The sequence below is a fragment of the Betta splendens genome, chromosome 17, assembly GCF_900634795.4.
Source record: "Betta splendens chromosome 17, fBetSpl5.4, whole genome shotgun sequence".
In the NCBI taxonomy this organism is placed as follows: domain Eukaryota; kingdom Metazoa; phylum Chordata; class Actinopteri; order Anabantiformes; family Osphronemidae; genus Betta; species Betta splendens.
Window position 1 is genome coordinate 13,701,675 of NC_040897.2, and position 13,586 is coordinate 13,715,260.

Sequence of the window (13,586 nt, forward strand, 5' to 3'; positions counted from 1 at the left end):
GAATCAACCATTCCTACCAGAGGGACAGAGACTCGGCCCTTTGGACTGAAACCTGATAATATTTTATACAGATATAAAACTATAAATATATATATATATATATATATATATAATTATGTCTGATTATATATATGTACAATTACACATAGATATATATATACACACAGCTACAAAATATATTGTTAAAAGGATTAATCTGCTGATCTAACTCTAGAGACCCAGCAGAGCCTGCTGTCCTGGAGCGTGTAACACCACTGTATCTACTGTACTACCATAGTAACTTTCAAGGCTGGTCGTCCGTCTGAATGAGGAAGAACAGCACAAGCCCCCGCCCCCCCCCATGGAAAAGGACAGCTCCTCACTCAGCACGGGCCATCGCCACACTCAAGCACACGCCTCCTCCCACGCGAGCCGCAGGAGGGCGGCGCCCGAGGGCCCCGGGCGCCCGGTCAGCGCGGCGGCGGCGGCGACGGTGGGAGGGAGGGGGACTTGAAAACGCTAGCGAAAAACAAAAATGTGCATTTTTACCTTGTGAATGCTTAGTGCTGTAGGGGTTCGATCTGTTGTACACACAGTCTGTTTTCTATTTGTTGATAACGAACTGGAATTTAAAAGAAACTGTTGATGAAAAAGAAAAAACATTGATGTTAATAAAGTTAAATAATTGGGTTTTGTACAAACCTCGGCTGGTGGCGTTGTGATTTTTGGGCCCTTCGCCGCTACAAGTGGCAGGATGTTTAAAATGATGGCGTTGCCTCCTGTGTCACAGTGTTGCTCTGGTCCTGTCATGTTTCTATTGTTTTGAGGCGATTGTACGACATCTGAGGGGTTTGTGGTCGGTGTTTACAGGCCGTACGTCGACTAGCGAGTCTTTGAACGCGTCTCGTGGTTTCCAACCACAGCGGGAGTCTTCTCGCTGCCGTGATGTAGCTGCCGCTCTGACTCCACCCTCGTGTAAACACCTCATGCCTGTTTCTGTGCCCGATGAAAACTCAAGTCTCAGCTGCGCTGTGTTATAATTATATTGTTGATGCCGTTTTAATCATGTGTTCACTGTTAAATTTTTCCACATAAACACTAAATATGATCAAAACCAGGCAACATTAATCAAGTCAAGCGCCAGAAATGTCTAATTAGGCAGTGCAGAGTAAACAATCTGTGATTATTGTGGGGAGTGAGGGAGTCGTTCCGTTCACGCACGCTAATATGGGGGTGTCCGGTGTGTTTACTGGCGTTGCGATGGATACCTCACTGCCCAGCAAGCCCCGCCCACACAGGAAGCACGTTCCATGTAGTGTTAATGTGAAGACCAGCAGACTAACTGAGTGAGAGCGTGTGTACGTGGCCGACTAGTGATGATGCTGAGTCATGTTTCTATGGAACGATCCAGAGGAACGCGAGGATGCGCTGCCGTGCGTCTTGTGAGGGAGTTCTCTGATCGTCACAGCTTCCTGCAGTGACTGACTCGGTCTGAAGCTACTCACTTGTTTGAAAATGGTAAAAGAGGAATTATTTAGTGAGATTCTCCGTTTCCCCTCCAGTCATTTCAGTGAGGACAGTGCAGTGAGGATGGCGCTTTGTCACCGACGAGGGCCTCGGCCACAGACTGGCTGCAGTGGGAGCCGTGGACTCGGCTTCTGGAAGTGAATGACGAATGCACCACGTTGAGGCCAGTTGGGCCGCTCCCCCGTGGCTGCTTTGTTCCTCCACCACCAGCTCCGCCTCGCCTGGAACCTTCCTGAGATGCAAAGTGGACAAGACGGAGCCGCCCAAGGCCCGAAGCCCCTTTCACTCTCCGACAGAAGTTCAGTGCCTATGGCGGCATCGCTTCATCCTGGATCCTGCATCCGCGCAGAGCTTCCTAAGCTGCAGCACAAAGGCTCGGGCTGCGTTTGTCTGCAGCGCGGAAGTTCGATGGTTTGGAGGCAGAGAGCGAGTCTGAAGTGGAGTGTGTGTGTGTGTGTGTGTGTGTGTGTGTGTGTGTGTGTGTGTGTGTGTGTGTGTGTGTGTGTGTGCTTGTGTGTGTGTGTGTGTGTGCTTGTGTGTGTGCGCTGCCGCTGGGGTTCCAGTCAACACATCACCGCAAGAGGGGTGAATCATCAGAGGAGTGAAATGAGGACCGATGTGAGGACACCGTCGACCACCTCAGGGCTTTCAGTCCAGGGGGACGTCTCTCCTGACAGTCCTCAAAGCCCACGATGGACCCACAGAGCTTCACGAAGCTCGGTTCATCGGCTCAGAGCTCCACCAGCTGTGGGGCAGCGTGGCGGCGCAGCTGCTTTGAATCAGACGTACAATACACTTGCAGCGTCCTCCAGAGACGCTGATAAAGACTCTGCTCCAGGCCCCTGGGTGCCGCGGCGCTCGTTTGCAGCCGGAGCGTCCAACCTCGAAGCATCTGGACACCTGAGCGCTGCAGCGGGCGCCGCGTGGGCCTCGCGGCCCCGCCGGCGCCGAGGGCTTTCACGGCGGCGGCAGGAAGCCGTTAGAGGCTCCCTCAGAAGCGGCACCGGCCGCTGTGCGACGCGTACAGGAAAAATTAGCATCTAATAATGCTAAATGGAGTAATCACAGTAAACCGTGAAAGGAATGTTTACGTTCCCACACGTCCACTTGTGGGAAATGGTTGTGGGTGTTGTAGTGGTGATATATTGACAGATGGGGGCAGCAATGAGCTGCAATCACAGTCTTACTGTAAACACTGAGTGGTGCCTGTCAGCTGTGGAGGAAGTAAGCAGGGCCTGTGAATGGAACCATAACAGATATGAGCTGGAGGTTCTAATGGGAACACAGCCTCAATCTGCTGACGCTGCAGATTGGAGCCTGTATTTGGGTGGATTCACCTCGTTACTACTTTCCCCACAGACTGAGGAGTCGTCTCTGGACATGAAAGGCTCACTGTGTCTCTTTCACAAATGCCTGTTTAGATTTTGGTTTGCTAAAAAGCAGTTTCGCTGTCGCTGAGATGACATTTGGCTGAAGGCTACTTATCCAATCATGGAACCACATCTTGTGCAAGACGAGCGTAGCAGCAGCGTTTGGGTCTCACTTCCAGCCTTTCCAACGACACCTCCACTAGAATGGTGTGTTTACACTGGGACTGATTGAGGGCTTCCTTAAAATCTTGCCCAAACCTAAACAAAATGTGTTTTTTCACTCATCCACGCCCAGTGGAAACGATCCGAGCGCATGTGTGAAGGATTCTCGTATCCTCGCGCTGGAAACACACCTTTTTTGTACATGTGTTGTATATGTTGAATGTCTCGTTGTTTTTATGACTAATATAATTTTAGCTTGTGTCAAGTTTTTCACTCCTTTTGTTGCCTGACTTGATTTAACAATTAAAAGCTGTCGGGGCCTTTTTTTTTTTTTTTTTTTTACTGTAGCACAGGCCGCTCCGCGAAAACTTCACACATCTGCGAACAATATGCAAAGAGGAGATGTCAGGAAATGTTTCTGTGCTGATAGTTCCTTTTCAAGGGCAGAAAAGCACGACATCCCCTGCTAACGGGAAGTCATTATGTGTTTGAACACACTACTCCAACCAATTACTGAAGCGTATCTCAAACGCCTGGCTTTTGTTTTCAGGGACGCGGGGGATTCTGCACCTGCCGACCATCGGCGTGACGGAGGCGGCTCCTCCTGGTTCGTGGCCCAGCTCTGCAGCTCTGATCTCAGGTGCCGTTCCTTCCTCCGGAGCCGACGCCCCGTCAGCGCGCATCATCGGCTCCAGGACGTGTGAGTGACTCGCGGCGTTAGAATGAGCAGGCTCTTCCTGTTGCGAGGCCTCCGCCGCCGCCTCTCCGGCTCCGGATCCATCACCCTTATTTGACAGCACCTGTAAATGTGCGCCCCCGTCTCCTGCGCCTCCGCACGCATCGCTTCGCTCTCCTCCGCGGTGTCTGGCCTCTGTTTACGCGCGCTTGACCCCGCACACACCTGACGCATTTCCTCCGCGCTCGGGCTGTTTATTTAGATTGCTGTCTGCGGAGCTTGATACCTTCCAAAAGCACAACCATCTGCTCCTCATTTGGCCGCTTCGGGCTCAAGGGGCTGAAACGCTGGTTTGCGCCGGCGGAGACGTGAACGTGAAATCCTCAACAACAACACTCTTGGTTTTATGTGCAGCCAGCAGCAGATTGAATCATGGTGAACATACCTCTGCTGTGATAATTCTATTTAACTGGGGTTTAATGTTGTCTTAGCCCCATTTAAACCAATTGTGAACCTCCCTAATTCCCCCTAAAAGATTGGCGGGCACTTGCTCCTGCAGACCCTCTGGCTGCACTGATCTGCCCATTTGAGGCTATTATCCTGTGCCCGCTTAACATGGCAGAAGGTAAATGTAAGCCCTCGCTCGGGCCAAAGCATCCTTTAGTGCTCCTGGAGCGAGAGCCGGGGAGATTATCATGTCAGGAGTAATCCGACTCGGCCCACAAGCACAACTATGGAGGAGGAGGAGCAACAGTTAAGGGGGGAGGTAGGCAGAGGCATCAGAGAAGCTCTCTGCCCCACTTACCACAACCACACTCTCCCTCCTCACCCTCAACCCATCTTCTCAGAGTTCCCCTCCCTGGAGCTGAAGGCGCGACCTGATGCTGGAGCGCGGGTGAAGGCGCGTGCAGAGCTTTCACAACAGATGGGATAAAAGTTGAGGCATCTGCAGGATCCGCTGGGTGCGTCGGACCTCGGCTGCGCTCCGTTCCTGCCTTTCAGGTTCGTGTTTGTGCAAAGACGGCGCTGTGAACGGGAGCCGGGACCACGGGAGTCCCGTGAAGGGAGCCGCATGCCGTTCTGGGGGCTCCTCTTGTTTTTCCCTTTTTGAATGGATCGTCCCGAGGGCCATGAAGCACACGCTGACTTCCAGAGCAAAGCTGATGTTGATCCGTGGAACCTAAAGGAGCGAATATGATAAAAGAATAATTCAGCCTGGACCTGGATCAAGTCAGGACACCTCCCCTACTTGCAGGCACAGGGAGTTGTGATGCTTTTCAAGGGCGCAAGCAGGAATCCTGGAATCAGTCCTCGCCTGTGATGATGATGATGAAGATGATGATGATAATGATGATGATGATGATGATGGACTTACCTCAGCCAGCACTTGCCTGTGGAGGTCAGCTGAAGACGACGCCACGCAGCTAAGTCTGGATTAGCCGGCCCGAACGGTAAGGACAGCGCATCTCCTTTTGTTGCTTTAAGCCGCGGCTTATGGGGGAAGGTGTCGTGTGGCGCCGGCGGGGACGCCTCGCCGCAGCCGCGTGGTAGCGGCGCTGGGGCCGCCTGTCACCGGGCCCAGGGAGGAGCGTCCTCCTCCGCCGGTGCTTCACCGCGCGTCGTGCGTAACGCTGCTCCAGAGACGCTGCGGCTTCTGTTCCCCACAGTTCCAGCGCTGCTCACAGAAAGTCACTGAGGTAAATGGAGAGTGTATCATATGCAGAGATTAGTGAGTACCTGTGCTGCAGGTAAAGGTTGAGCCCGCTCAGCTTTCAAAACCCAAAGTCAGTGATAAGTGGAGGACACGGAGGCCGACGTCCTGTTGATTGAACACTCACGTTGCCTCCTTGTTTTTAGTTGAGGAGGCGACAGGCGCTTCGGATTCTCAATCATATTTCAGATGCTTGTACTTGCTTGTGCTTGCTCCCGTGAGTTCTGCTGGTATTCAACGTGTGCCAGATGGCCGTCAACCCTTTGTAGCAGCGGCGTCGACATGTTGAACGTGGCTTTAAGAGCAGCGCGGCCGTGTCAAAGGAGTATCTGACACGAGCGGCTTAGCAGTCACAACAGCAGAGGTCTGGGTCTATGGAAACGGTGCAGACTGCACCAATCAGGCATCTGCCGGGAAAGGCGGCGCTCCGGGCGGCTCCTGGCTCCTCCTGGAGACTCCTGGAGACTTGTAGAAGCTCTTGGCAGCCCTTGGAGTCTCCTGGAGGCTCCTGACAGCTCCTGGGGGCTCCTGGAGGCTCCTGACAGCTCCTGGAGGCTTCAGGAGGCTCCTGGAGGTTCTTGGAGGCTCCTGTAGGCTTCTGACAGCTCCTAACAGCTCCTGGAGGCTCTTGAAGACTCCTGGAGGCTCCTTGAGGCTCTTGGAGGCTCTTGGCGGCTCCTGGAGGCTCTTGGAGGCTCCTGGAGGCTCCTGACAGCTCCTGGAGGCTTCAGGAGGCTCCTGGAGGTTCTTGGAGGCTCCTGTAGGCTTCTGACAGCTCCTAACAGCTCCTGGAGGCTCTTGAAGACTCCTGGAGGCTCCTTGAGGCTCTTGGAGGCTCTTGGCGGCTCCTGGAGGCTCTTGGAGGCTCCTGGAGGTTCCTGACAGCTCCTGGAGGCTCCTGGAATCTCCTGGAGGCTCTTGGTGGCTCTTGGAGGCTCCTGGAGGCTCCTCGAGGCCCCGCTGTCTCACAGGGAGCTCACTGAAGCTTCCGAGCTTCGCGTTGCGGCCGCGAGCCTTCGTGCCAGGCCGTTGGGTCACTGGATTAATCCACGTAAGGACACGAGAGCAGGCCTTCCAAAATCAAACGTAAGCTTTGAAAGCCACTTACCTGCGTCCAGCGGTTACAAGCGGGAGTCACGTCAGGAATTTGTGCAGCACGTTCACAAAATGATGAGTATTTCTCTGGCATTCAACACAAATGTTTCCCTGTGTTTTTTTTCCACTCCTCCATAATGAACAGCAGCTTTCTCGCCGCCGCAAAACAGGCTTGTTTTAATTATCCTATAGTTACTGAGTGACTGAGCCAAAGCAGACCCAACTGTCTGCCCGACCAAATTACAGCCCGTCTAGCGCTGGAACCCAGGCTGGATTTAGAGCTCGCTTCAGTCCGCAGCCCTTTGGGCCGAACCCGGTGCCAACACCACAGCACAGGTTCGCCCGCTTCTCACTTCTCTGCTTAATTATGATCTATGGGGCCGGGACGTGTGATGGAGGAGGAGGAGGCACCTGTTGGTGCTCTGTGCCGCCGCGGAGCCTGCACAGTGGCCTAAGCCGTGAGCTGGAGGTGTCTGATGGATTACTGCTCTCACACACACACACACACACACACACACACACACACACACACACACACACACACACACACACACACACACACACTGCAGCCAGGTGTTAACCCACGTGACTGCAGATAAACCGGTAGGCATTAGTGCTAATCCCGCCCTGATCTTTGGAATATGTCCCTATTACCTCCCCGGGCTCTCCAGCCGTCCCCAGGCCTCCTGATGCTCACCTAGGAGGAAAAAGCCCAGCGAGGCCTCGCTACGGCTCCCCGACGCTGCCGTCTGCCCGCGGCCACACAGTAGGTGCGTTTCCTGCTACTTGTTTTGCTCCTCTTATCTTTTTATTGCGTGCGTCGGCGGGGTGTGTTCATGGATCAGGGACAGACGGTCACATGGGTGGAGCTGAGCTCAATGGAAGTGGAGGCCTCAGGTGGTGCAGCACACACACAATGGATGAACCTGTCGTCTCACTTGAACTGGACCGTCCGGCGCTGTGTGATGGAGTCGCTGGGAGTCACGCCGGCGTCTGGACGGCGCCGGACGGTCGGACTTTGTCTTGATTTCGGAACGAGCCCGCGTCAAAGAGTTGAGGAAAAGTGAAAGCACGGGAGTGTGGTGTTTGTGTGTGTTCATGTGTGAGTCACAGCGGGGGGGCGGAGCCGCTCACATTCTGGGGACGGAGCCGCTCACATTGTGGGGACCTATAGGAGCGAACGCTGCATTAAAGGCGGCTTCTCCCCTGGAACAGAGGCGCTTTTCATTCGGGCCTCGCTGTGATCTTGTCTCGCTGTAATCGCGCCACACTGGTCAAGATTCAAGCAGGCCGTCAGAAGCCCCCCGCCTCCCCCGCCTCCCCCGCCTCCCCCCGTCTGCCAGCTGCATTCAGAAGCGTTAACCACAGACGCCCCTTATCCTCCCGCTGACAGATCTCTGCTTCATGACATTCTGTGGCGTTTCCCCTTCTGGCTCGAGGAGCGCGGGGACCCGACGCCGCGCGGCTCTAATTGCGTTCTGGTTCAGCTTAGCAGCGCCGCGGCCGCTGACCCAATTATTTCTTTGAGGCGTCTATTTTATTGTGTCGTCTGAAAGAATGCGACCTTTGAGACGCAACAAGAGCCCAGTTGAGCGCCGGCGACCGGGGGTTTTCGCCTGCGCGATGCGTGCGCTGGGAACACGTAATGCCTGCGGAATGGCCGCGCGCTGGGGATTCTGGGACGCGCGGCCCGCGGCCACGCAGCGCGTTGGGCCTCAGGCGGCGTGTGGTACCACGGAGCCGAGCCCAGACGGCTCCGTCCACGGGCCTTCGGCCGCTCATCACCTGCGCCGGCGCTCTTCTTCGCTCGTCTTTACGGCTCATCTGCGCTTTTATGTCTGCGTGACGATGGCTTTTCCGTCTGCCGGACGCTCCTCGGGGGCCTCTGCGGCCTCTGTGTTGTTGGACCTCTCAGCTTGCTGGAAAAGTGCACGGTGGTTCTGTGAGGAAGCGAGCTGCTCGTTCGTTTCTCCAAAGAAAACAGCGGTGCCCCTTTCCCTCTATCAATATCTGTGTATTTATGTGCGTGACAGCGGAGGCCGCGCTAGATATTAAATGACCGCTCTGATTAATCATCCGCGACCATCTGAACATGCTGCAAAACGCTCCCTGGCACTTTTATTGGCACCGATCGACCGCAGATCAGGCTAATGTGTTTCTGAGTGGAGCAATTATGACAATCAAAGTGTCCCGAGGGACGTGAGCTCAGCGGCCGAGGGCCCGGCCTCCTCCAGAGGGGACGCGTCTGCGTTTTACAAGCTAATTGTTTTATCAAGATGAACCGCCGACGGATTCCCTCTCTCTGAGCAGCAGCGCCGGTGCCAGGATGACCTATTAATAGCTGAGATAACAGTGATCTCACCCGCCGCCGTGTTTCATAACAAACAGGTTGACTTTAATGAAGGAGCCCATCTCGTTTCCAGCGGGAGCCGTTGGATGAGTTGGTTCGGCACCAAGACAAACCCAGCGCTGGTTCCATCGGGTCCGGTCCGTCGAGCAGCGAGCAGCAGCCGCGCGGGTCCTGATGTTCACGGACGCCAGCTCAGATGAAGACCGTCCCAGGCCTTGTTCTCCACCGAGCCGGGCCGCGTCCGATGGGACCGGTTGGACCTGTTTGTGCCGCGTCCGGAACCCTCTGTTTGCAGCTTCCGCTTCTTTTTTTTCTTTTTTTTTTGGCTTGACTCAACCGAGTGCAAAAGGTCAAATTCCACGAGAAGCGCTTCTAATCGTTTTTCATACGACTTCGATGTTTAATGTGCCTCGCAGGAGCAAACTTCCAGAGATTATTCATTTCAGATTTTGTTTCTGTAATCAAGCCGACAAAGAAATGTGACATTCTGTCCCACTGTAAACACTCCGGCAGCCTGTGTTTGCACACGACCGAGTCCAGTCTGGCAAAGCACTTGGAGGAGCTGCTCTGGATTTGCTGTTAGTCACTGCCAGTTTACCGCTTCCGGCCCCCGGGAACCGTTTCGCTCAGTAGCGACATGAAAAACACAAAAGGAGTCAGCTGGAAAAACGTCTGTAATACCTGAGACACCATCAGAGTTGACTGTATGTAACAGTGCAAACATCTGGGCTGAGAAGATGTCGGTGTCTGCTGTTAAAACCAAATGGGTGCAACGTTCACATCCACAACAATCACTTGACTCTGAGGCGGTCGGATTCTGGAGGCGCTGCAGAACCCGGCCTCCGGCTGGAACCAGGGCCGCAGCCGTGTGTTACGCTCCTCGGGCGGCAGCGATTAGGCTTCAAACACACACCTGGCGCATTCCCAGGTGTCAGCGGGCGACGGCGAGCGCGAACCCACTCAGAGTGAACGCGCGCTGACAGCGGCTCCGGCAGAAGTAAACGCGGGCGAAAGCTCGGCTGAGAGACGGATTCAGGGGAGGTCACCTGAAGGCAGCGGCTCAGAACGGGCCCGTTATCAGCTGTTTAATGTGACTGTTTGAACACGTCTGACATTCACGCCTTCTGCCTCTTTTCCACAGAGTTTCAATGCTCCTCCACGCTCTAAGATGAAGTTATGGAAAAGTACTACTTTCGCCTTCGTGCTCTGTGGTGCAGCCCTGTCCGTCCTCCTCCTTAGACACACGGGCACCGTGGGACCGTTTAAAGCCAAGACCAGGCGTTCGCACGCGACCTCTGAACCGCCCGCCGCCGCCGCCACCAGCTCGGCGCCGCGGCTGACGCTCCATCGCAGGACCCGCTCCGCCGACGACATGAGCTCGCTGCTGTCAGAGTGTAAGAACGACCTTTGACCTTTTTCCTTTGGCCTCAGACGGGGTCGTGTGAACGGGCCGTCACCTGCGCCCGCATCACTTAGCACCTCATAGGTCACCGGCTCGCCACCGGAGCGCTAGGCGCCGGATGAGCCGGGCTCCGGTTTCACGCCCACGTGTTCTGCTTCGTTGGAGTCTCAGGTTGTGGGAGATGCTGGTGGCGATAAGATAAAGGAGAGTCAGGCCAGCGTTCATTATCATTAACTATGACACCACCTGAGCCATCTGTCCTTTTACATAGTGATTAGTGGCTGTGTTATTTGCACGCCTGCCCTCGCCGGCCTGTAATTGATGCCTTGTCTCCCCTCTGTCAGTTTCCATGATGTTCCAGAGCTTCACGGAGGGCGAGCTGCAGCGCGTGCTGGAGACGCTGCTCGACAGGAGGCGCCGCCGGAGCCGGCGCCTGGAGGAGAACCCGGGCCGGAGGACTAAGCGCGCCCGGCGGCCCAAGCCCTGCTCGCTGCGGGAGCTGGAGCTGACGGTGAGCGAGCTGGGCCTCGGCTACGACAGCGACGAGACCGTGATGCTGCGCTACTGCAGCGGCAAATGCGCGGCGCAGCGGCACAACTACGACATCGCCATGCAGCACATGGCGCGGGCGGGTTTCAGGAAGCGCGGGCGCAAGGACAAGGTGAGCAACGGGCCCTGCTGCCGGCCCACGGCCTTCGAGAAGGACTTCTCCTTCCTGGACAACCGCAGCCGCTACCACACCATACACAACGTGTCGGCCAAGCACTGTGGCTGCGTATGACCCGAGGAACGGACCGCAGCCGACCGGTGACGCGGGGACCGGACGGACCTGGACTGTCGGTCTGTCAGCGAGGAAGGCGCTGAATGTAACGGACAGAGAGCGACGCGTTCGCGACCGGGAGAGTTTTTTATTCCTTTTTCTATCTGTGTAGTAACACTGTAAACTGTGTAGCGACAGGTTTGTGGTGTTACATTTAGTAGCGATAGAACGACGGTGATGATGATGAAGATGCTGATGATGAGGATGGTGGTGAGCCTCGGTGGACTAGACGGTTGCTGTTACTACACTTAGATCTTCGTGTCGTAGTAGTTTACATGATGTCAGCGTCGCCCTTTCAGCCTCTCAGACGCTTGAAATGGGTTTTAAAGCCATAAAGATAATAACGAATGTTTACTTCCTGTTCTTCAGGCCAGTCAGGACCAGCGGCCCGTCGTCCACAGGGGCTGCGGGCTTGAGGTGTGCTGAATAATCCAGTTCATGTTACTGATTGCAGTGTTATTACACAGGTGAACGTGTTATTGATAAGAATTTGACGATAGCTCCAGGTTTGATTTTAATAATCGTGTCTTGTATATTAATGTTGTCTAGATTAACAACAGGGACCTACTTCAAACGACATAAATACTCTCACTTAGCAATGGAACACTTTGACGAATGTCTCCCATCTGCTCTCCATAAAAGCGTCATCACACTCCAAGAAATTGACATTTAAAGTATTTTTAATAATTTTTCCCCCCAAACACGCCCCCGTTGTAATTAGCCATAATCATCTGGAATGATTCTCTCCAAAGCGTTGCCAAAACACAGCCGTTCAGTTCAACGAGCGCAGCGGTCGGCGACCTGAGGCAAACCCAGACCCATAAACACCTCGCGGCTCGGGTTCCAGGTGACAGAACCTCTGTGATGAACGTTTACATGTAAGCTGTTAGCTGGGACTCAAGTGTGAAAGAGAAGAATGGCTTTAGAGCTCATTAGCGCTGTGTGTTTTTTACTCGCCGACACAAAATTAAGCGTGAAGTAGAGTCAGGATCTGGAAACGTGTCTGCACCCATCCATAAAACCCTGGTACTCACTCATTCTAAAGGCCACAGTTCTGCGCTTTCCCACGTGCAGTGAACGCCTCCTCGTTGTTTTGCCTGGTGGACTTGTGTAGGAAGAAGAAGTATGAAGCGTCTTTTAAATGTTCGACAATTACTGCTCGGTATGAACCCATTGCAACTGTTTGCCTGAAGTACAATAACTTATATTTGCTTTCTTTCTTTTTGAGGAAGTGCAGCGTGGGCCATGGATGCGGTGCATCTTTATTGTAGTTTATAATGTATTTATTTGGAAGGTAAATTATAGTTTTGCATATTTATTTAGACTACCACACAGAAACAGGACAGCTTCTTATCGTTGAGCAACTGTGCCAAAAAATGTTTCATCTAACATTCTATATTGATTGTTGAATAAATGTAATTTCACAGGTATGGATGTTCATCATTTCTCTCAAGCCGCTGATGTTCAGGTTGTATTTAAATAAAGGAATTCTGCATAAACTCGAATCCCGCGTTGTCCGGACCTGATTGACGCGAGGCGTTTTCTGGACAGTTTGGCCGGTGGCCGCGGCGGCTGCTCATGTCAAATTAGTGACAAAAAGCCACAGATAAACAAATTAAAGCTCTTAATCTTCTTCGCGGCATTAAAGGATGAGGCCGTAACATTCTGTTTTCTTGTCGGCAAATCCCGTGAAATCACTGAAATCGTGTCACTGATCCTGCTAACAAGCTCAGCCTGTGTGGCCGGAGCCCAACATTTGAGTCGAGTGCATGAAAGGACTCGCTGTCGTCCAAGAACTATTACAAACACACGCGCTCGCCCGCTGCTCCGCTAACATGTTCCTTCATTACAATGGAAATGGAGACTCCAGTTTATTTTGAGTCGGCCTGACGCTAATTGTAGCTCTGCCAGAAACCCAAGCGCTCGACTCCGAACAAATTACCTGTTTACTCAGTTTCAGAAAACATTTGCTAAAAACAACAGTGGTTCTGGATGTGAAAGTAAACTGCTCCATCATTATCTTTACAGCGTGATGATCGCTGAGGCCTCTGTGCTGTACGGGTGCCACTCTCAGCCCTTCGGCCCGTTTTAAAGGCCCCTTCGTTCCTTCACACTGAACGCGGTGGAGGTGGGAATTACCTGGTAGTCGCCGCGTCGCTGATAAATTACACTGGAACAGCTGGAGCGCCCGCCGCCCGGTTCTGTGTGACTGAACAATCAGCTGTTCTCAGTTCCAGTGAATCAGATTATTCGCCCTCGGTTCCATTGAGCAGATCTCGATCTGTGTTCTGCTTGAGCGCTGTCGTGAGCTGGGAACAACGCGCTCACTGACCACTTTATTAGGAACACCTCCACTGTCACAGTCAATCCAGCAGCTGCGTTGCAGGTCATAATATCACAGCTTAGATGCTGTGAGCTGATGAATAAGATCCAGCTCCAGTTTGTGACACACACACACACACACACACGGACCTGTGTGTTCATTGTTTCACTG

General features: G+C 53.6%; 1 protein-coding gene and 1 pseudogene across 3 annotated transcripts; both read left to right on the top strand.

The window, feature by feature from the left end:
* The first annotated feature begins 340 nt into the window (after positions 1-340).
* LOC129603325 (uncharacterized) lies at positions 341-2,900 on the top strand (annotated as a pseudogene).
* Positions 2,901-3,082: 182 nt separating this feature from the next.
* Positions 3,083-12,693, top strand: LOC114845135 (neurturin). Of its 3 annotated transcripts, XM_055503996.1 has the most exons (4): positions 4,457-5,165; positions 7,192-7,290; positions 10,012-10,264; positions 10,617-12,693. In XM_055503996.1, the coding sequence occupies exons 3-4, from the start codon at positions 10,039-10,041 to the stop codon at positions 11,051-11,053; spliced, it is 663 nt and encodes a 220-aa protein (XP_055359971.1). In that variant the 5' UTR covers positions 4,457-5,165; positions 7,192-7,290; positions 10,012-10,038; the 3' UTR covers positions 11,054-12,693. The 3 variants fall into 3 exon arrangements, with proteins under 3 accessions (XP_028988824.1, XP_055359971.1, XP_028988823.1); XM_029132991.3 differs by lacking the exons at positions 4,457-5,165; positions 7,192-7,290 and adding an exon at positions 3,083-3,738; XM_029132990.3 differs by lacking the exon at positions 7,192-7,290 and having other exon boundaries at positions 4,459-5,165; positions 10,617-12,691.
* Positions 12,694-13,586: the final 893 nt, after the last annotated feature.

What these genes read in the sequence shown, in the direction of transcription:
- LOC114845135 (XM_029132991.3), top strand. Translation starts at nt 10,039, where the DNA reads ATGAAGTTATGGAAAAGTACTACTTTCGCCTTCGTGCTCTGTGGTGCA. An exon ending in GAGCTCGCTGCTGTCAGAGT is followed by an intron (nt 10,265 to 10,616) that starts GTAAGAACGACC and finishes CCCCTCTGTCAG; the next exon opens with TTTCCATGATGTTCCAGAGC.